Source organism: Camelus bactrianus, chromosome 3 (assembly GCF_048773025.1).
Source record: "Camelus bactrianus isolate YW-2024 breed Bactrian camel chromosome 3, ASM4877302v1, whole genome shotgun sequence".
Lineage (NCBI taxonomy): Eukaryota > Metazoa > Chordata > Mammalia > Artiodactyla > Camelidae > Camelus > Camelus bactrianus.
The window spans coordinates 25,410,031-25,433,354 of NC_133541.1; the positions used below are offsets into that span (position 1 = coordinate 25,410,031).

Sequence of the window (23,324 nt, forward strand, 5' to 3'; positions counted from 1 at the left end):
ACTGCGAGTGAGAGGCCCCCAGGCCAGCCCCTCACACTGGCGGAAAATGTTGGGCGCAGAGATGAGGCAGAGGGGACCCCGCTCCCCGACCCTCCTCAGCTCAGTGCTGCCCCCTTCCTTGCTTTTCTCCTCCCAGTTCCCAAACTTCCTAACACTGCCCTTCCAAGATTCCTCAGCCGCCCTTGTCTGTGATTCTTTTCCAGCGCTTACTAGGTCTTCCACTTGAAAAAGTAACCAGCAATTTTTCTTTTTGCCAATTCACACAAATGGAAATGGTCTGGGCTAATCCGCTGGTTCAACGCTGGACAAGTCCCTTCATCTGTACCATGAGATGTTGAGACCAAGGGACAGTGAGCCACTCTGAGTCAGCAGGTCTCTGGTGCTTTTCTACTGTTCTAAGCCCGCCTCCACTGAACCAGAAGCAAACCAGGAGAGTAGAGGAAGTAAGTCAGCCCAAGAAGGTGCCAAGGGATTTCTCCAGTTTACCTGCACAGGCTGCCCATGGAAGGGGAAACCAATCCGAGGCTCAAGCTTTACATCACTGAGAGAGTACCACAAACCAGAGAGCTTGCCGCTCATCCTGAGAATTTCCTGGGATAATCCAGCCAAGATTTTGTGCTACTGGGCTGAAGCCCACCATCTCAGTCCATTCAGGAGGAATTTGGCCCCATACTGGTTCTCCATGGCTTCCAGCCAACCGTAAGTGTTCAGTGAGAGGTTGCAGATACCAACTCATCCAACCTCACTGGAGCCAGGGCAGCCAAGTCAAAGCAGTAGGCCAAGTGCAAGGTTGTGTTCACAGGCCTGGGGTGGGTAGTTCGAAGGACTTCAGACTGGATACCTACACACCACTACATTTCAAGGGGTAGGTGTAAGATTCCTGTTACTGCCATTACAAGTTCCCAAAAGCTTGGTGACTTAAAACAACACAAATTTAGTATCTTATGGTTCTGGAGGTCAGAAGTCTGAGATGGGTCTCACTGGGCTAAAATCAAAGTGTTAGCACAGCTACCTTTCTTCCTTTCTAGAGGCTGTTTTCTTGCCTTTTGCAGCTTCTAGAAGCTTCCACATTCTTTGGCTTGTGGCCCTCTTCCCCCATTTTCAAAGCCAATAATGACCAGTGGAGTCTCTTAAGTCGCATTATCCTGACACTATCTCTTTTCCTTCCTTTTCCATTTCTAAGGACCCCTGTGATTACATTGGACCCACCTAGATCATCCAGGTTAATTTCTTTTTCTTAAAGTCAGCTGATTAGCAACCACAACTCCACCTGCAACCTTTATCCCCCTTGCCATGCAACATTACAAGTTATGTCCTCATAGGCCAGTCATAGAACTGCTCTGAGCCCCTTTTACTGTTACATAAATACTAGATAGGAAGAGCACACCTTGAGTCCGAAGGAGATGCAGATAAGACAGGCATGTCCAGTGAAATGGCATGAAGACCCAACAGAAAGGCAACTGCAAGGGCATCGAAGACCCACTTTGGGCTAGAACTCTTTGTTTCTTTCCCTTTCTTTTTCTCCTTCCCCATCCCCTTGCCCTTTTCCTCCTCCTTCTCTTCTCCCTCCTTTTGTTTCTTCTTCTTCTCCTTTCAATAGCAAGCATGGTCTCACCTGAAGAACGAGATTACTTCTGGCCTCCATGCCCTGGAGAAGAGCTGCATCTCTCAGGCAGGAGCCCAAAGAACTCTGGGAACTACTGAGTTCCAGCAATATCAGGGAGGACCCACAGAACACTCTGGCCTCACAGTTTCTTAACCTCTTCCACTCTAATGGCATCCCCCTTGTCCTCTCTCCCCAACCTACTCTTGAGACCACAACAAGGAATATATGCCACCCAGAAGTCACCCAAGACTGAAATATTTGAATAATAAAATCCCACCAAAACATTGTATTCTGTTAGCCTTTTCAGCCTAGAAAGGTCTTCCCATCTCTTAATCTCTTCATCTTTGTTTGTCCCATAATCTATCACTACCTCTCTGGTTTTACCTCCTTTTTTGCCCAGTCATATTTACAATCCATCTCCTTAAATAGTCTCTCACCAGTGCCTTCAACATCTCATCTTCCTCATCAAACTGTAACCTTGTTTTACCCCAACTGCTGATTTTCTCTGCTTTTTTCCCCAAGTGCTGTTGAAGAAACTCACATAATTGCACCTACTGGTGCAACTACCAATTCATGTCTCCAGCTTCAGCAGGTTTTCAACATGGCTCTGCGCAAATATGCATCCTTTTACTATTCTTAGAGTTCCTCTCACTCTTTCCAGAATTGACCAAATTCCTCCACAGCCCAGTGTCACCTCAGGGTAGAGGAAAGAGTTAATTCTCCTCAGCTTTTCCTCTGCTCAGTGGGAAAAGGAAACAAATCCTCTTGGTGACCAAGGTTAGGAGCAATAAAAAAAAAAGTCAGCTACTTGTCCCGATATGCCCACTGCAGAGAGCAGAGCTGTGAAGCACTGCGTAGCCTCCAAATATCCCGTGGCTGTTACAGATGTGCTACCGTTGAAGAAAAACTACAAAACCTTGTGAAATCCAAGTGTTAAATAATAGGTAGGAACAGCAAACATCACATACTCACTGTGCACCGGGCCCTGGGCTGAATACTGTATCTGTATTACTTTAATCTTCACAAAAACCTATCAGGTAAGTACTGTTATTATCCTTGATTCGTAAATGAGAAAACAGACATTGAAAAGTTACATAACTTGCCTAGGATCACATCACTGTGAAGTGGAAAACCAGGATGAAGCAGTGAAGTTCAGAGAAATAAAAAGAATTAGCCAAGCCATTATGTAGAATCAAATATAGATCTGTCTTGCTCAAGGCCCCTTGTAAGGTCTTTTTCCACAAAGTGTGCAGGGACTAAGGACATTTCCACATGACATCATCATAGCATCTCAGTTCGTATTGGGTTTTCCATGTGAAAATCCAAACTGAGACAAAAGATCTAAAATACCTCACAAAGAGCTCCCTTTGTTTCATAGGCAAATAAGGCATAAAGAAGTTCATGCTTTCCTAACAAACCTATAGAAGCACAGGGATGACTGAAGTTCAAGGAAAATTCGCTCGAGGCATTTTTCAGAGCTGCCGTTAACACTGGAAATACAGGAGATCGACCAGAGCCTCTGAGTAGCCTGGGCGGGGGTTCTCCTCCTCAGAGGGGACCAGCTGACTGTCAGTGGTCCTGCCCTGGTCTCAGAGGGCCTGTCCCCTGATATTTATCACTGTTCCTTGATATCCTGGGATCATTGACAGCAGAACATCAGCTGTGCCCCCAAGGAACTTTGAAGAGGGTAAATGAGATTAGTTCAGGGGCAGTAAGGATATACTATAATAGTACCCACTTTTTTTTTTTGCTTTGTTGAGGTATAATTGATGTACAATAAACCAAACATGTTCAAAGTGTACAGCTTTATGTATTTGCATTTATACACACACCTGTGAAACCATCACCACAATGAGTTTTGACATATATATGTGTGTGCAAGTGTATGTGTGTATGTGTCTATGACAATTGGTCTATTCATTCACCTTGTTATTAATTTATCCACTAACCACTGGAAAAGTGACGGCGAGAAAGCTTGATCGTGGATCCCTCGTCTAAAATCAGGCAGATGCATGCACACCAGTAGTTTATGTTAAAGATCTTTCCTTGCAATTTATGAAGGAAGGCCCCTAACTGCTCCAACAATTTCATTTCCCATGGAAAGTATATGTTTCTCCTCAGGATGAAGTGCCTTTAAAAGATGCACATCAACATAATGAAAAATCAGCTTTGAAGTTGAGCCTGGAGTAAGACAAAAGATCTCTCTGTGGTGTTGTAAAGTTTTAACATAGCTTTCCCACACTGCCAGACCGGAGTGGGGGTTATCTCCAAAGCCACGAGATGAGCCTTTGCAGCACTTTGATTCCCCAGAGCACAGAAGGCAGACTTTGTGCTCTCATGTGGCCGGGGGACAGCTGGCTGAGGGCAAGGTGCTCTGCTAACACCTTCACCTACCTTGGCCACGCTCTTCAAATAGTGCCGCCAGGATCGCCTCCTTGGCAACGAGGAAGTCTCCTTTGTTGCTTCATAGCCCCTCTGAGTGTTGCAGATAACACCGACTCATTCTATTAGTTACTTGTTTTGCTGTTCTGCTAAATCTATACCAAGTTTCCTGAGAGGCTCCCCAAAAGCAATAGGTTGTCTTGATGCTGTCACTGCTTCCTGCTGTAAAGCAGCAGCCGGGAGCAGATTAAGGTGATTCACCTTTGGAAGGGGAGAGAGGTGACTGGATAGACCGCTGGAACCTTTGAATCCCAGTGTGAGAAAATTAGGTACACGTGATATGTTTCTTGAACACATGGATTAGCGTGGAAGGCAGACAGAAGTCTGTGAGAGGTGGCTTGGGACTTTTCTGGGGAATGATTTGCTTTGAAGCCCGTGGAAACGCCCCTCTATTAAAGAGTTAGCTTCCTCTCCTAACTCATATCTGGCCTTGGGAAATGGATTCTGGCCTCAGTATTAGACTACCCTCTCCTCCCTTTGGCCTGGGGAATAAATATTCTCCTTTGCCTATTTGCTAAAAGCAAATGTAACTGTTAAGATCACCAGTCACTGCAGCAAGGAGAGGTTTGTTAACATTGACACTTGTTACACTGTAACACCATATGCACCTCAGGGGAAGATGGGGCATTGGCCACTGCTCAGGGGACGGTGGCAGCATTCTGAGCAGACCTCCCTGCACCTGGTCCTGGCTCCAGCATCTAATCTTGGCATATAGACAAGAAAGAAGAACCCATGGCTGGCACTTTTTTGGGGTGAGGATTTGGAAAGTGAAACCAAACTCCCAGGTCCACAGCATTTTTACTGGGGAGAAGGGGATACAGTATCTTTAATTTACTTCAAACTATTTTATGATCAATAATATTGGTATGTGTTACTTTTAATGTCTGTCCTAGAAAAATGATACGATCCTTGAGAAAGGTTAGGTAATACTTAATCAAAAGTTCACACTGCAAGTCAATAATTAAAAGTACTTCAACAGTCTTTATCTCTGACAAATGCCAGATGTTTTTTAACTAGAATGGTGAAGATAATGTGGTTTCATGAAGCTACTGCAAGGACATTCCCAACCTCATACAAACAGGATATAAAATCAAGCAGAAGGGATCTCCAGTTTCAACCTTGATGGAGTAACAAGAATACAATTTTCCCTTTCAGTGTAAACAACTAAAAATATAATGGGTGAAATATATGAAACAATGGTTTCAGACACTGCAACAAGCAACACAGGACAATAATCCCTGAGTGAAGGCAAACAAGTGATTTGAGCCCTGCAGTTCCCCAGATTACTGCCTGGAGAGTTTCCAGGCTGCAGTGTGAGGGGGGCGGGGCACCCCAAACAGCTCAGTGGTCTCTGTGAATTGAGGAGACAGAGTAAAGAATCCGAGGAAGCCGAAGTAGCTAAGAGTTTGCAAGGCAGACTATGGAAGAGGAGAGACCCGCACAGCGAGGAGAGAGTCGCATGTAGAGAGAGTTTCAGAAATTTGTAGAGGATTCTCCTCAAGCCTTTAACTGAGTCCTGCTCAGTCCATGCATGGGGATAAACTATCTGATACAGAAGAGGAGGAAAAAAAAAAAAACCACTAAGAAGCTTCAAGTGGAACAATTCCAATGATGACACATGGCCAGGAGTAGTTTGCTTTCCTGCCAGTCAAATTGGAAAAAAGAACAAAAAAAAAAAACTTGCAATACACAGGGCATCAGAAAGATACTAACTCATTAATGAGTCAAAATTAAACCTGGAATAAATGCTGTCACCTAACAAAGCTTAAAAGCAAGCCTTCGTAGGCCAAACTGTTATAAGTAACTTAAGTGTGATACCAAACCAAGTGCAAGACTACAGAATACAAAAATATGGAACACCCAATAAGGTAAAATTAACCACGTGTGTGTCATTTAATTAAAAAAAAAAAATGACAAGGCCTGCAAAGAAGCAGGGAAATGCAGTTCACAATGAGGAGAAAAGGCAGTCAATAGAATCAGACCCAGAAGCAACACTGACGATAGAGCTAGTAGATGAGGATATCTTTTAAGTAGTAATAATTACATTTTATAGGTTTAAGAAGGCGGAAGAAAGCACGAGCATATTAAGAAGAGATTTTTAAAAGACACAAATCAAATTTCTAGGGATGAAAAAAAAACGTGTCTGAGATAAAGACTATACTATACTACATGGTACTGTCCTAGCTGATTAGACACTGCAGAAGAAAATATTAGTGAACTTGAAAACATAGAAACTATCCAAAATGAAAGACACAAATAAGAAGACTAAAAAGAGAAAAAAGACCACTGTACCCAGGAGCTGTGGAACAATTTCAAGCAGCCTAATTAATATACATGTAACTGAGGCTCATAAAATGTTTGAAGGGGAGCAAAGTATGAAACAATAATGGTCAGTATTTCCCAAATGTGATGAAGACTATAAACCCACATACACAAGAAGTTCAATAAATCCTAGACAAAAAAAAATACAGAAAAGTACTCCAAGGCACATCACAATCCAGTTGCCCCAAACCAGTGATAAACAGGAAATTTCAAAAGAAGACAGAGAAATAAAACATATCAAATGCTGACTGAAAATAAGAATGAAGCAAACTTTTCATTAAAAAAAAAAAAGAATGTAAGCCAGAAGACAATGAAGCAAAATCTCTGAAGTACTGAAAGGAAAAAAAAAAAATCAATCTATAATTAATTTATAAAATAATTCTATAACCAGCAAAAATCTTTCAAAATCTAAGATGAAATAAAAACAAGTTTTTTCAGAAACAAAAAAAACTGGAATAATTCAAACAGAGATAGACCCATACATAAATTGTTAATCAATTTTTATAAATAGTGCCAAGTAAATTTAATGGGGGAAATAATCATTTCAATAAACGGTGCTGGAACAACTGGATACCTGCATTAAAAAATTAACCTTGACCCTGTATTCACACCACATACAAAATTTAACTTGAAAGAGATCATATTTCTCTCTCAAGTGAAATTCAACAGCTAAATATGCAGAATTTTAGAAAAATTTCTAGAAATTCTTAGTGAATTTGAGTTTGGCAAAGATTTCTTAAATACAACCCCAAAGCACAAATTCTCAAAGAAAAGAAGTCAATTTGTTGACCTTCATCAAAATTAAAACATTCTAATCTTCAAAAGATACTGTGATGAAGATAAAAACATAAGTCACTGACAAGGAGAAAATATTTTCAAAACATGTATCTGAAAAAATGGCATGTCTCTTGAATATATAAAGATCTCTCACAACTCAATAAGAAAAAGACAAATGACCAATAAAATGGGCAAAATATTTGAATAGACACTTCACAAAAAAAGATAGCTAATAAGCACATGAAAAGATTGTTAACATCACTTGTCATTAGGGAAATGCAAGTTAAAACTACAAGATACCACTGTACAGTAGAGTGGCCAAAATTTCAAAGGCCGACTATACCAATGCTGGCATATTCACATGGAGGAAATGGAACTCTCATACACCACTGCTGGGAATGTAAAATGGCATAACTACTTTGGAAAACAACTTACTAGTTTCTTAAAAAGTTAAGTATACACCCACCACATGACTTTGGTATTTACCCAAGGAAATGAAAGCATATGTCTGCACAAACATTTATACATGAATATTTATAGCACTTCCATTTCTAATGGCCAAAAACTGGCAAGAATCCAAATCTATCAACATTTGAATGGATTTGAAAATTGTGATATAGGGCAGAATAATACTCAGTAATAAAAAGGAGCAAACTATAGTCAGCCACATGGATAAATCCCCAAATAATTAAGCTGAGTGAAAGAAAAGCAGACCAAACAAACAAACATCAATACTGTATGATTTATATAAAATTCTAGGAAAGGCAAACTCATATATAGTGACAGAAGGCAAATCAGAATGAGTGAAAATGAAAGGGGGATAGCCTACGATAGTCAAGAGGAAACTCTGGGGCATGACTGAATCAAATCTTGTATTTTAAGTATGTGCAATTTATTACATGCTGATTATATCACAATTTTAAACATGTTTTGGAATCTAGATAGTAGTCCGTCCTTATAAATGACATCACTGGCCTGACTGATGAACAGACTTACATCCAGTCTCTGATACTTCTTGTTGTCTGACTCCACTACCCACCAGCCACACCCTGCCGACAGAACATTATTGCATTTTCCTCAGATGAGCCCTTTACGCTAGGTGCTGGCTAGATTCATAGAGCCTACAAAATGGGTTGCATGAGCTTTTTGTTTGTGTTTACAAATAAATGTGGTGTGTGGCCAAAAGTGGTATGAAATATGTGTCTTTGAAAACCAGAAAAGGGGTGGTGGGGCAGGGACCAAGATCATCCCTTACTCACCTCTAACTTTGCGTGACTAGTGATTTTTAACAAAAGGAACCTAAAATCTATGCAGGAAAAGTCAGCCTGAGTTAGTTTGTAATGATGGGAGTGAGAAAAGTGTAGAGGCTGATGTTCAAAAGCATTCGTCAGTGACTTTGTCACGGTTAGACCTGTATGTGAATGCTAAAATGGTTAAAGCAAGGGAAAGGACATGAACGTCAACTCTTGACTGAATATGAGGCAGCTGGGAGAGCCTAAGACTGGCTATTCCATCTTAGACTGAGTTACAAACAAGCCTCAAAGACAATGGGAGTAAAGATAACCTGTGTCATCCTCCAAAAAAAAAAAAATCAGCAGAGCATCTAGGGCAGTGAGTTTTAGCATTGGCTGCACATGAAAATAACCTGACAGACTCTGCAAAAATAACATCTGGATTTCACTCCAGACCTTTGTAACCAGGACTCCCCGTGGGAGGAACCCAGGGAATGGAATGCTGTTAAGCTCCTCGAGAGGTTCTAAGACAGCTAAAGAAACAGGCAGCAATAGGTTATTTTGCCACAGAAATTTTGCTTTGTTTTATTTTTTTCTCTGAGCAGCATTCATCACCTTAGAAGGGAAAAGTAGTCAGTCCCCATACCAGCTCTCCCTCTCTCCTGTCACATCCTTGTTGTCTAGTTATCTGAGCTTTCTTTAGGGGAAGAGTGGCTAAAACAAACAAAAAAAATTTTTTTAATGTGCTTCAGTGTGGGAGTTGGGGAAAAGCTACTTCTTTGTTTTAGAACAGTGGTTCTCAAACTTTAATACATGAAAACCACTGGGAGAGCTTGCTAACTCCTAGATGGCTGGGCCCCATCCCCAGAGTTTCCGATTCAGTAGGTATCAGGAGGAGCCTGAGAAGTTGTATGTCTAACAAGCTCCCAGGTGATGCCGCTGCTGCCGGCTGGAACCTCATTTTGCGAACCACTATTTTAGAGAGCGTGGGGTGATTAGGTTGAGTTTTTTCTCAACAGTGAGATAAACGGAACTTTGACAATTAAAGAAGAAAATGCTCAATGCAGAAGACTGTGAACCTTGGGAACTGGGATAGGAGGAAGGTTGGAGATTTCAGAAAGGGTTCAGAGCCTGCCTCAACGCAGCATCCCAGAGCCAAGATGACTATATGGATGACTCACAGCATTAGGGCCGTCATTTTGAGACGCTCAGCAGAGGATGGAGCTCAGCATTAAAACTGCTGGTGGAGCTGCCCCTTAATGTTAGGCCCCTCAGATCTGGACCGGCAACCACAGCAGCACTGTGCTGGCATGGCCTGAGGACTGGGGTACAGCCCCCGTGAAGAGCAGGAAGTCACCGAAGTTGACTCGTCTTGATTTCTCTCCAACTTTGTCAAAGGAGCCTTAAGCCAGGTTCAATTTGATTTGGAAAAATAGTGAAGGTGACCCTTTTTGCCCTCAGAATGCTGTGAAGTGATTCAGGCTTGTTTTAGTATTTTCTGATGAAACAAGTCCTCATTAACCATTTGACTGAGAACCGTGTTGTTACCCTGATTAGAGAAGCCCCCCCAGGGAAAAGGTTGGGGGTGGGCAGGGAGATCGCTTTCTGTGCATTAAGAACAACACCTGCCAAGTTGTCAGTGTGTGGAGTGTAGACAGGAGGACTGGAGAAGCATCAGAAACAGAGTTTATAGATTCCTGCCGGGTATTCCAACTGGGAAGTGCTTTCTTATTATTGAACAAATGTTAGTGGTTAGTAAAGAAAAGGAATTAATGACTCATTCATGGGTTCAAGCTGCATACATTTTTCCAGGCACTATGATACAAAGATGGATTAGACACAGGCTATAGTTCTCCAGAGGTTTTCCATTTAGAGGAGAGCTAGCTGTTTTTTTTGTGTCTGAGACAGTAATAAGCACTATAATAGATGTTTATACAAAGTCCTATGAGAGCGCAGAAAGAGTGACTAATTCTCTCTAGGAAATATTGGGAATAATAAAATCCTTCAAAGAGAAAATAATGTGTGAGTTGAACCTTGAAGAACAGTTAGTAGGTCACCAGTCACACAACAGGGGTAGAAGAGAAATGTCCATTTAGGCAAAAAGAGCTTGGTGGGCAAAGAAAAGGGGAGGGAAACCGCTTAACAAAACATGGGGGCTGACTGGTCGGGTCGTGTCAGTGAAATTCAGCAACTGTTAGGGATGTTTTAGCTTATGGGGAGAAGATGTCAAAACTGATAAGATGCAGATGGGACCGTATTAAGAAGACCTCATATTCACATTCAGGTGGTGTAAGCAAGTGTAACAGCAGTGTTTTTAAAAAATATTTATATATTTCCATACCTATGGGTTAACTCCTACCCTGAGTCCCTAATAATCCCACCTGGGGCTGCTCCTTCCTCTCTTGAGTCCCCACCACCCATCTCTCTGTGATCCAGCAACTAGGTTCATCCCCGACATAGCAGGGGCTCTCCACATATCTCTGCCCTTACCTTTAATATTTCCATACTGCTTTCTTTGGAATTAATTTTTCTACCTCTAGGATCTTGAATTGACAGTTTAGATCATTGATATGTAACCTGCCTCCTTTTTTAAAATGTGCACTTACAGCTATACATTTCCCTCTAAGTACTGTTTTAATTGCATCCCACAAAATTTGATATGCCATATTTTCATTATGATTTACTTTAAAATATTTTATAACTCTATAATTTATTTTACAACATTTTATAAATGTTAGTTCTTTCATCATGGGTTGTTCAAAATGTGTTGCTTAATTTTGAAAGATTTGAGGATTTCCAGTTATCATTCCTTCCTTGATTTCTAGGTTAATTCCACTGTGCTCAAAATACATGTTCTGTATGTTTTCAGTTCTTTGAAATTTGTTGAAATTTGATTTTTGGCCCAGCCTGTGGCCTGTTTTGATGAATGTTCTATACATACTTAAAAGAAAGTGTGTATTTTCTGGTTGGTGAGAATAGAGTAAAGAAATTACTGTTAGGATGGGCCTCGTCTGTGGTTTTGACTGAAAGCCTGGACTATTTACTTATTCCTCTCCACTTTACTAGGCTTGTGCTTCAGTCTCTGTTGCCCCAGCACTGTGTAGCTGTTGAAATATCTGCTCAGCTGAGTAGCCCTTCAGTTTCTATTTTCTGCTGGGTATCATGATCACCTGTCCTGCTGTAAGAGTCAGCCTTAAGAAGGTCCCAATGATCCTTGCTTCCTGGTAAAAATACTCTTGTATAATTCCCCTCTTCTTGAATGCAGCCTTGACCTACTGACTTGCCTCTAAAGAACGGAATATGACAGAAGTGGTAGGAGTGTCACGTCTGACTTTAGGTTATAAAAAGACTGCAGCTTTCATGCTGGGTTCTCTCCCTCTCTCCCCCTCTCATCACTCACCCTGGTGGAAACCAGCTACCATCATGGGAAGCAGCCCCGTGGAGAATCCCACATGATGAAAGATCGAGGTCTGCCAGCAACCATGTGAGTGAGCTTAAAGGCAGATCCCTCTCCCTACCATTAACGCCTTCAGATAAAACCACAGCCCTACCTAGTAGCTTGACTGCAACTTCATGAGAGACCTTGAACCAATGACAGTGTCTACAAGCTGTGAATGGTGTTTGTTGTTTTAAGCCATAAAGTGTCAGCATAAATTGTTATTCAGAAAAAGATAAGTAATACAGAGAGAAATTGAGAAATGGAAAGAAGTAGACCAATTCAGGATTATTTTTTGGTTTTGAGGTTTTTGTTTCTGTTCTTGAGAACAGGCTGACAGGACTTACAAGGTTGGGTTACATTAGGTGTAAGGGAAAATGAGAAATAAAAATTACTCTTGGGTTTTAAGCATGAATAGTTAAGTAAATAGTAATGTCATTTACTAAAGTTAAAAAAAATCTGAAAGAAAATCAGACACCATGTAGAAGAACTAATGCAATGTGAAGGTCTCGAGAGAAAGGACCCTTTTCTTCTCTCTCTTATCTGAAAACACACTTTGCCTTGTACATTCCCAGAATCTAGAAGTGCTGATTATACATCTCTCTAACCTGACTCAGGCAGTAATTTCCTGTCTTCTTATCCAGATCCAGCTCAAGTTCTTCCACCCAGCAGCAATCTTCCCAGAACAAACTACCCACATGACCACAGTCTCCCCCAAACTCACATCCTAGCCTTTACTTACCCATTAATTATAGATTACATTATCCAGATTATGACCTTGTGTATTTACTCAACTTTTCACATCACTGTATTATGTCTCTTATCAAATTATAAGTATATAAACATCAGAACAGTCTTTATGTTTGTTTAAAAAAACAGCAGAGTCCCTTTCTTAGACATAAGGAATGTTCCTACATTTTTACCAGACATGTTTCTTCATCATTACATCTTAAAACCAAAAAATGAGCTCATATTTTTTATTCCTATCTCCAGTGATTATTTTCTAAGCCCCATCCCCAAGGCTGTGAAAAATCCATCCCTACCTTGGCTTCCACTTGCAAAGAAACCATAAAAACCCAGGAAGGATGCTTGAATATTTCACAAATCTGCCTGGCTGGTGGTTTGGCCCCTTCTGCCAACCATGCAAGATTTGAATGAACCACCTGCAACATTGGAAACTCAGATCACAATGCACAGTCCTATAACTCTTTTCCAGGCTATTTTTCTCTTCCAGCACCAATCCACTCTAGGCATGGATTCAAATCTCTCCTTTCATTCCCAGTTAAACTGAGGCGATGGTTTTTAACAGAACCTCTTTAAACACTGAGAACGAATTTCACAGAGGCTGCTTATTCTGCTACATGGCTACTCTCAAGGCTCATAATCTGAATATTTCATCCCAACTTTTTCCATAAGGAGGTCTAGCCCACCCAGAGATCAGCCCAGTCCAAAGTCCAGCCCTTAAATTGCCTCGGCCCAAGAGCAGGTGAAGCCTCCTCTTCTATAGCCTAAGGTCTGAAGCGTGTTCACTAACAAAGAGGGCATCAGGGAAGAAAAGATGAGTTCTTCCCTCATTGGGTCTGGTCTAAGCTATCACAATGGTTGGCATCCAAGGGAATGGGTGAGTGTAGGGAGTAGTGGGGAGGAACCTGGACCTTGCACTCACAAAGGGCATCAAACTTAGGCTTTGGCATCATCTCAGTCTTTTCTTATTTTAAAATATTAAATTATTAAAATAATATTTCAATTATAACAATATTTTGTAATTTGATTTTGGCATGTTTTCATTACATGTACATATCATTATATAATCTATGTCTATATCTGTATATATCTATTCATACCAGGAGCCTGAGGAAAGTATTGGAGGAGTCCCAGGCCTCTCTTGATCTGTAAAGGGCCCAGCTGACAGTATTTTTTCCATATTTAGTGAAAACATTTATCACATTCTCCAAGGTCTTAGACCTAGTAAACGTATGCTCAACTTGCCTTTTTAACATTTTCTATTTGTCTCTATTATCTGTGTTCAGCTTCATGAAGATAGTTTCAGTTTTCTCCAAGAACTGATTTTTAAAGAAGATAATAAAATTAAAATGCTCATTCTGACAAGTTTCCCCATAAAAACTCATAGAAACCTCATCTTCAGAAACTAACCTTTCTTGCACTTCTCATGATGTCTCAGGCTTTCTTTCCTTGTTCCTCCTCAAGTTATTTCATCTGTTCTCATAACTTGAAAGACTAGTCCAGTCCTGACTTGCAAGCTCCACATACCCATGTTTCCAACTGCCTATTTGACCTCTCCCCTTGGATGTCAGAAAGGAAACATGTCCATAAGAAATCTCTTGATCTTCTACCAAAATCTTTCTTTTTCCAATCTATCCATCAAAGTAAGTTCCTGTTAACCGCCTAGGATGAGATCATATTGGGAACTACTCTTTCTCCCACGTCTCTCCATTATCCATTCAATCCACTACCATGACCACGTCCTGGAGATTCTACTCTCTGAATGAAATTCCAATCAGGACCTCTCTCCATCCCCACAGTCACCAGCGTTAAGCTGTGTAGTGGATTGAAAATTTATGTCCCACCAAAATTCATAGGTTGAAATCCTAACCCACAATGTAATGGTATTAGGAGGTGGTGCCTCAGTGAGGTGATTAGGTCATGAAGATAGAGCTTTCTTGAATGGAATTAGTGCCCTAGTAATAAAAGAGGCCCCAGAAAATTCTCCTGCCCCTTCATAGAAGCATAGAAGATGGCTTTCTGTGAACCAGGCCATCACCAGACAATGAATCTGCCTGTGCCTTAATTTTGGACTTCCCAGTATCTGGAGCTGTAAGAAATAAATGTTTGTTGTTTAAGCCACCCAGTCTCTGTGTTTGTGTTATAGCAGCCTGAATGGACTAAGACAAGCTGCCATCATCTCCCACCCAGACTCTTTCAGTGGTCTTCTTCCAGGCTCCCAGCTTGTACCCTTCATGCCTTATAACCATTCACCAATCAGTATGGCCTTTCCAATGTGTGAACTGGATTGCATAATTTCCCTGCTATCCAGAGCTGCAGATGTATCTGGTCCAGGACTCAAAAAAGCTGGAGGAAGAGATCTGGTGGGCAGTGCAGGAGCTGTGATCCCAGCTACTCTCCAATGCCAACGAGGTGAGCCAACAGATAACTGAAAATGTGAGCAATCACAATGGTGCCTGTTGTCCTACGTGGAAATGCCTGCTGCTCCACTTCCACCTCTGCATCTTTTAAGTCCTTGATGATAACATTAATTTCTACAAGATTCCTTCAGGTATGTGGTGTGGCTTTGGTTTACTATTTTTGTAGGTAGAAGCAGTTCTAATAGTTAGTGGTTTGATTTGGTTTTTGTTTTTAATTTAAAGCCCTGGCGCCCTCTAGCGGGAAAGCGGAGCAATCCAGAGACCATAGTGAAGCATGTTCCCTGCCCGGTATTCTCTCTTTGGAATCAAGAGTTTCCGTTTCCCTTCCTGCGTTTTGGGTACCACATTTCTTTTTCATTATGTTTTTTTCTTCTTCTGTCTCCTCTGCTTTAAAGTCACAACCTCTTCATCTCTGTAAGTAGAGATGCGAGCTCTGCAGGACTGAGGACAATTACGCTTAAGATACTTTTGTTTCAGTTTAATTCCAGACATTGAGGAACACTTATAAAATTTCTTAAGTTCATTCTAAGAAGTGTACTTTTTATACCAGAGCAGTTGAGCTGGCATTTAAATAAACTGGAGTTTAAGAAAGTAATTCAAATGGCTCATATTAGTTCCCCCTTACCCAAAGTAACTTAGAAGATTCCTTAGAATTTACATACATTGGTCTGAAAAAAACACCTGGTAGAAAATTCTGATTGTAATAATAGTGGAAATAGAGGGCTGGTGGTCCAAAAACAGCCCTATGAAATTCTCTATTTCAATTGCCTCAAAGTTAAGAGAGTGTGGTTGTGCATGAAAAAACAGTATGTTATAGAGATTTGGGCTGAGAGCTAAACATCTAATGTCTGTGAACTCAGCGCACCACTTATACGCTCTGCTTAGCTTAGGTTCGCAGAATACAACAAAGCAGAGGACAACACCCAAACCCAGAGTTCTGTGAAGACCTTTTGAAAATCCTATCACTGACACATATTAAAGTGGTCAGCTAATTAAGAAGGGAAAGTGGAGCTGGCCTTTGTATATTCAATAAGAGAGCATTGTCTAACTTAAGGTCTGGGCATGAAAAGAGGGAACTATAATTGCTTTCAGAAAGAAAAATGGGCAGAAATCATGCCTCTGGAAATGAGGAAGAAAAAAATTCTAATAGTTATGTTTGGGAATACGAAAGCAAATCAAAGCAGACTTTCTCTAGCAACATAGGAAAACAGAGGGTTACGACCATTTCCTTCTGAAACTGAAGAGAAAACACAAAATAGGCTGCTGGGCTCTACCTACTGCACGCCTATTCAGCCTCCTCAGCAGCGGGCGCGGCGAAGTTCAGCACCACGGAAAGCGCCCCCCTCTCGCTGCGCGGGGTTTACGCATGCTCCTTGGAGCCCGCAGCCTCGGCTTTGCGGGTGGGAATATAACTCGAGCGAGCGTCTCTGGCAACTCACCGGGAGTTGATAACAGCGAAGAGGAGAGGACGCGAGGCAGCGAGGACAGCATCGAATGATCGACAGAGAATCATAACGAGGTAGAGAGAACTCTTCAGAAACCTCGTCCAAGCAGCGGCAGAGGAAACCAGCAAAGGTATCTGAAAGAGAAGGAGCTGGCCCCCAGTAGCGGTCTTGAGCAGCTGGGTTGGGTATGCGCTAGTGCCCAAGTGACAGTGGGAAACGCAGGGCGGGGGAAGTCTGAGTCTTACAGTAGGGACCCGGAGACTCCATCCTTGGCCGGAGAATCTTTGGACGCCGACCGCTTGCCTTAGGAACTGTGCTCTTCTGCTCTCAAATTCCCCTCCAGAACAGACGCTGTGCGCAACTCCCGCACCCAAGGCCAAACTCCGCTCGCCGGCCTCGCGCCAGGCTCCCAGTTCCTAGGCGCTCTCTTCAGCGGCTGTTTTGAAAGCCCCCAAGCACTCCGTGCGCCCTCGACCCGGGAAGGAACCCTGGGAAAGCTGGACTCCCTTAGGTCTTATTCCCCGAAACATGACCTAGAGGCACCTGCGCAGGCAGGTGGCCGCTGCAGCCGCGATAGCCGTCATGAATAAAGCCGCCGGCGGGGACGAGCTCGCAGAACTTTTCAGTCTGATTCCAAACCTTGTGCAGGCAGCCAACACCAGCGGCAACGAGTCGCAGCTCCAGGACTTGTGGTGGGAGCTGGGGCTAGAGTTGCCGGACGGCGCAGCGCCAGAGCTTCCCCCGGGCGGCGGCGGCGGCGGCGGCGCAGAGAGCGCGGACACCGAGGCCCGGGTGCGGATCCTCATCAGCGTGGTGTACTGGGTGGTGTGCGCCCTGGGGCTGACGGGCAACCTGCTGGTGCTCTACCTGATGAAGAGTAAGCAGGGCTGGCGCAAGTCCTCCATCAACCTCTTCGTCACCAACCTGGCCCTGACTGACTTTCAGTTCGTGCTCACTCTGCCCTTCTGGGCAGTCGAAAACGCCCTCGACTTCAAGTGGCCCTTTGGCAAGGCCATGTGTAAGATCGTTTCCATCGTGACGTCCATGAACATGTATGCCAGCGTCTTTTTCCTCACCTCCATGAGCGTGGCGCGCTACCACTCGGTGGCCTCGGCTCTTAAGAGCCACCGGACCCGAGGCCACGGCCGGGGAGAGTGCTGCGGCCGGAGCCTGGGGGACAGCCGCTGCTTCTCGGCCAGAGCACTGTGCTTGTTGATCTGGGCCTTGGCCGCGCTCGCCTCACTGCCCAACGCCATCTTCTCCACCACGATCAAGGTGATGGGCGAGGAGCTGTGCCTGGTGCGTTTCCCGGACAAGTTGCTGGGCTGCGACCGGCAGTTCTGGCTGGGCCTCTACCATTTGCAGAAGGTGCTGCTGGGCTTTGTGCTGCCGCTGGGCATCATCAGCCTGTGCTATCTGCTGCTGGTGCGCTTCATCTCCGACCACCGCATGGCCAGGACCGAAGGAGGGGCCTCGGCAGCCGGGGGAGGCCTGGCCGAAGCCAGCGCCCGGAGACGCTCCAAGGTCACCAAATCAGTGACCATCGTGGTCCTGTCCTTCTTCTTGTGTTGGCTGCCCAACCAGGCGCTCACTACCTGGAGCATCCTCATCAAGTTCAACGCGGTGCCCTTTAGTCAAGAGTACTTCCTGTGCCAGGTGTACGCGTTCCCCGTGAGCGTGTGCCTGGCGCACTCCAACAGCTGTCTCAACCCCATCCTCTACTGCCTCGTGCGCCGGGAGTTTCGTAAAGCACTCAAGAACCTGCTGTGGCGCATCGCGTCGCCTTCTCTCACCAGCATGCGCCCTTTCACCGCCACCACCAAGCCGGAGCCCGAGGACCAGGGGCTGCAGGCCCTGGCGCCTCTCCACCAGGCCGCCGAGCCCGACCTGCTCTACTACCCGCCGGGCGTGGTAGTCTACAGCGGGGGGCGCTACGACGTGCTGCCCAGCAGCTCCGCCTATTGAAGCAGGCTGAGGCCCAAGGGTGCGCGGAAACTGCAAAGTGGCCTTCTCCGGGAGGGAAAGGGGAGAAAGGGGTAGGGGGATGATGGGGGGGGGGGGCGGATTCAGAAGTTGGAGGGACGAGGGTAGGGAGAAGCACCAAGGAACAGCAACCAGTGAAGAGGCCGGGGGACCTTTGCCAGAGAGGGGAGGCTGCGAAAACAGGCAGAGAGAGAGAGAGACAGAGAGAGCGCGCGCGCGAGAGCTGGCAAAGAGGCCGAGATCAGACTGACTCACAGGGCCAAGCCACCATCCTCGGTCCACCTTCTGTGCACACACCCCCCTTTCTCTCCTTGTGCTGTCAATACTGGGCAGTGTGGGGACGGAGAGAGGCACGTAGAGCAATTCGAGCGCGAGGAAGTGGGGCTCAGCCAAACGATTGGCGGACAATGGAGCTGCGACTTTTATGCAGCTCTTGAAAGGGTCCTCAAGGTGCATCCAGCCGAGGAAGCCTCCCACAAAACCTTTCCTTTGAGCCTTGACCCCGAGACTAACTTGCTGCTTGGTTGCGCCGAGAGCCAAGAAACTTTTTCGGAGTTGGAAGAAAGGAGTGACATCCTAGACTGGGAGAGAGCCACCTCCCGTGGGACGTCTAAAGGTTTATCATTTCGGACAGGGCGAGTGGGCACACGCGAAGCTCGACCGCGACTCTGCACTGCCTCTGCGCTCACAGGTCGCCGTGGCCCAAACACTCCAGCTATTCGCGTCACCGAGGGAGCGAGCGGACGCAGTGTAGTTGGAGGGAGCTAACAGAGCGACCTCTTCAGGCAACGGCCCCTAAAGGGGAAAGGAGGCTCGCGCTTTCTTGGTAACCCTGCAGCAAGCGAGTGCACCATGCGCTCGAAGCCTGGGCATCTGGGTTCCCCGGAGAGCGGTGTGGGTGCCCGGAGACGCTGTGCGTGCGCTGGGGTCTGCGCGCTGCAGGTGAGCTGTACTCAGGGGCAACTGGAAAAGATCTGAGTAGACATGCTACTGAAAGTGGGGACTTTTCTCCCCTCACTCTTTGGGAATCAGAATACCGGTTTGATTGAGGCTCTGGACCAGCGAGTAGAGGGATGGCTCTGCCGCTTTTTTTTTTTTTTTTTTTTGTTAAACTGAGAGAGCAGATTAAGAGATGCTGTAGAATTTTGGTTCCTGAAAACCAAATTCTTGGAAGCTGGAGACTGATCTTTCAAGAGGAGGTGTGAGGTGGGAAAGGGAATGAGACAAGTACAACCTGTCCTGAAGGAAAAAGACTGAGATCCTGTTCTGAGGGGACCGCCAGACTTTCAGGTGTGAGGTTTCTTACTGTTTCTAACACCGAGGAGAGAAGGCAGGGAATCAGAATTCCCATAGGACACTACCTTAACTAAGTTTCATTTATTCTAAGGAGTACTCAGTGTGTTGACCTGCATGATGAATTCTTCCTTAACCCCCGGATGGTCTATGGGACCATCCCTGAAGAGTGACAGATTTCTCATGACAATTCTGTTCTGGTCACAGCAGTGTAGTTCTTTCTTGAGGCTGCTCCGAGATCGGGGATCAAACATCAATCTACCCACCCAGCTGCCAGCTTTGACAGAGGTGCTACTGTTGTTCTGCTTGGCAACCTAGTTTTGGGGTTAAAAACCCCCACCATGTGAGCACCTACTGGTGTGCTTATTTTAATGACATGATCATTATACAAACATGTCTGCTTAAATAGCCTCTTGAACTACAAATCATTTTGTAATTTTGTTGGAAATTCCCTGCAGTATCTGAGATTTAAGGCTCAAAATGTGAGCTCTGCAGCCCCAGCATCCCTTGTCGTGCTTTCTGTAACACAACACAGTGCAATGAGGAAGCGCTCAGAACCTTGCCACAAAAACAGAAGCTGCCTGACCTCCCCAATCCTGAGCAATCTTGAGAAGTTAGCTTTTTTTAGAAAACAAAATAATGCTTTTATTTTAAAGTAGTCATATTAGTCTCTCACTGCCCCTTAGGAAGAAACCTTAATGATACTGATATTGAAAACCAATGGGCTAATAAAGATGGAATTGTAAGCTCTTCAGGTCTCCAAAATACAAAATAAATGAACAAGTGAACACAACAAAGAACAAAAGTAGCATGGCAGTGTATCCATGTGTAACACTGCTGTTAGACTCTTACTGAGATTCTCTTTATTAAGGCAACTTGTCACTTCGGTTTTGACAATAAAATAATGCGTAGGTAGCCCAGGATTTTTAGGAAAGTATGTTGAAGTGTGTGATTCTGCTATGATGGGTACTAGGGAAACAGAAGGGGGGGCAAGGCCTTCATGAAAGATCTCTGTGAAAAGGGTCACCCTGTCCTCATTCAAACCTGAGGGCTTCTAAGAACGTGGCTAGAGGGAGAAATGACCGTGACTTTTGTCTACGACAAGGACAAAAGCATCAACAAGGAAGTGGTCAAATCAGCTGACATCAGTGATTTAGTTTTTGGATGCCTGTCGTGTGCCAAGCCCTGTGCTGAGTGCGGGGATCGTGTACACATTCCTAACGTTTAGAAGGGGACACTGCCATGTGTACAAGGCAAATGAGTCACAGAACAGTGAGTTGAATGTCATAGGAAGGGCCAAGAGAAAGTGCTATCTATGGGAATCCAGGGGTGGAAAGCTTGATTCTGTTGGGGGATCAGAGGCTTCCTGGTCAAAGCAGTATTTGAGATGGACCTAGAAATATGGGTACAATGTAGATGGGCGTGTATGGCAATTGAGACAAGGAGTAGGGATGCAGAGAGGACATTTGAAGCTGAGGAAATGCAGTGATCAGAAGCTTTGAGGTTGGAATGCCAGGTACATTGCGGGGGAAGTGGGAGGCAAAGCAGTGTGGCTTCCCTTTCTCCGACAGGATTTCCTAGGATTTCTACAAAGAATGTAGGTGTCCCTGCACTTGCTCTATTGGTCTGGTAATGGAACATTTTTGTCCCAGAGTGGATATGACATTGATATACTAAGAACAAATGTTTGAGTTTCCAAGGTGGCTAAAGGCTTTTAAAATTGGATTCTGTCAACTCATTCAAACCTCAATGCGGTTGAGTTAAAAAAAGTAAAGTATTTGAATATTTGTGTGTGTGTGTGAGAGAGAGAGAACGTGTGTGCATGTGCGTGTGTGCGTGTGTGTGTGTATTCTAGCTCTCTTCTTCATCCAATAGCCCAGCCAGTGTTCCATCTGAAACGAGCTTCATTTACAATAAAGACTGTGGTTGGCCAGAGATGACTACTCTTGACTTCCTGGGGGTCTAGGGTAGATGGCCCTCAGCTGCGGGTCACCCTCCCAGGTCACCCAATCATTCATTTCAAAATCTTCAATCACCAGAGCTATCCTTGCAGAAATGATCAGGAAATAAACATGGAACTCCCTCTGCAAATAATTCCACTTCTAAACCTTACAGAGATCAAGGACAGGGAGGTGAAACAAAAGAGGCAGGTTGGTGCTGTTTCTCTCAGGAAGCTAAGTGCTGTGTCATGTGGGCTCCTAGGGGCACCTGCTCATCTTCCTCCTACGCTGTGGGGTTGGGAGCAGGTGTTCTCCCCAGTCGTTCCTGTAAGTCAGTCACGACCCTGCTGCTCTAGGATGGATGATGTGAGCGGGAGAGGGAGGGAGGAAGGCTGGGTAAGATGGAGTAGTTTTGCATGTGAACACCCCCGAAAAAAAATGAGATGCTTTCCTTTGTGAGTGAATATAGCAGTAGAAGGCAGGGGGACCTGACTGAGGGGCAGAGAATAAGTGTCTGTGAGGAGAGGAGAATATCTCAGAGATTAAGTGAAACAACAGCACATTCAGGTTTGAGAAGACAGCCCAGCCCAGTCCAGGGAAAAAAAATAATAATCTGGAGAAAAATGGGATAAACTGCAGGATCCCAGAGAGACTGGTGTCTGATCAGGAAGCTGTGTGTTCTGCAGGTGGCAAGCATGAGCAGTGAGCAGGAAGGAGTGACCACTTCCATGTAAGCCCCTGCCCCTCCTTCCTCCCGCCCCACCACTGCACACAAACTAGAAGAGGCCAGATCTCCAAGGGGCTCCAGATGTACCACCTCACACCCTAGCACTGCCCCAGGCACAGGGGTGATGATGCAGTGGCAGCAGAGATCAGACTCTTAAAAAAGGAGGCGATCAAGAGAACTGCAGCAGCAGCCTGGAAGCCCCCAAAAGCAGCAAGAGGAGAGGGAATGTGAGATAATGCAGACCCAGTTTGAGACCACTAGAGAAACTGGGAAGGAGGGGGCTGCCCCACAATGACTGAATCTGGCTTGCCCTCTGGCTGGCACTCTTCAGTGCTGCCCTCAGACCTGGGCAGCCAGCCCTGCCCTGGGTTTGATTATTAGAGGACTCTGCTCTGACCTCCCCTCCCAGCTGTGCCCATCCCCACATGCAAGGAATCCACCTCCCACCTTCTGGATGACGCTCCAGTACCTGAGACATCAGAATTCCTCCATCTAAATGGCCCTGAGCCTATTGATAAGGGTTTAGTGGGTCCTTTCCTCCAGACGGTAGACGATACCGCTGAGTCTGTGTACATTTAGGTGTGAGGGGTGACTTAGGGTGGCTGTTCAGAGGTGTGATAGAGAGTGGAGGGGCTGGGAAGGCCATGGGTGTACCAATGCCAAAGTGCACACAAGGGCCCTCACGGTACAGGACAGAGCTAAGGGCTGGAGGAGGACGACGGACCTCCATCAGTGTTCTTGCCCTGAGCCCTGCAAATGGAAATGTCAGGAGTGGGTCTGTACTCCTCATACCCCCGGCAGTTGTGTGAAAGAGGGCCCAAAGACCCACCCAAAGAGCATGGTTCCTCTTCTCAGAGCTGCTACCCCAAATGAGCTGACACCGCAGGGCCTGCCGCGCTACTGAGCGGTCCATTCTACTCTGCCCGAGGTACACCACAGAGCAGTCCAAATCCCGAT

The 23,324-nt window shown here is 44.9% G+C and overlaps 1 protein-coding gene across 1 annotated transcript; it reads left to right on the forward strand.

Moving 5' to 3' along the window:
* Nucleotides 1-16,345: 16,345 nt before the first annotated feature.
* RXFP3 (relaxin family peptide receptor 3) lies at nucleotides 16,346-18,389 on the forward strand. Its single transcript, XM_010955558.3, has 3 exons — nucleotides 16,346-16,379; nucleotides 16,768-16,829; nucleotides 16,962-18,389. The coding sequence occupies exons 1-3, from the start codon at nucleotides 16,346-16,348 to the stop codon at nucleotides 18,387-18,389; spliced, it is 1,524 nt and encodes a 507-aa protein (XP_010953860.2).
* Nucleotides 18,390-23,324: the final 4,935 nt, after the last annotated feature.

Coding starts and splice junctions, on each gene's coding strand:
- RXFP3 (XM_010955558.3), top strand. CDS start 16,346: ATGCTCCTTGGAGCCCGCAGCCTCGGCTTTGCGG. Junction 16,380..16,767: donor CCGCAGCCTCGGCTTTGCGG/GTGGGAATATAA, acceptor ATTCCCCTCCAG/AACAGACGCTGTGCGCAACT. Junction 16,830..16,961: donor GCTCGCCGGCCTCGCGCCAG/GCTCCCAGTTCC, acceptor AACATGACCTAG/AGGCACCTGCGCAGGCAGGT.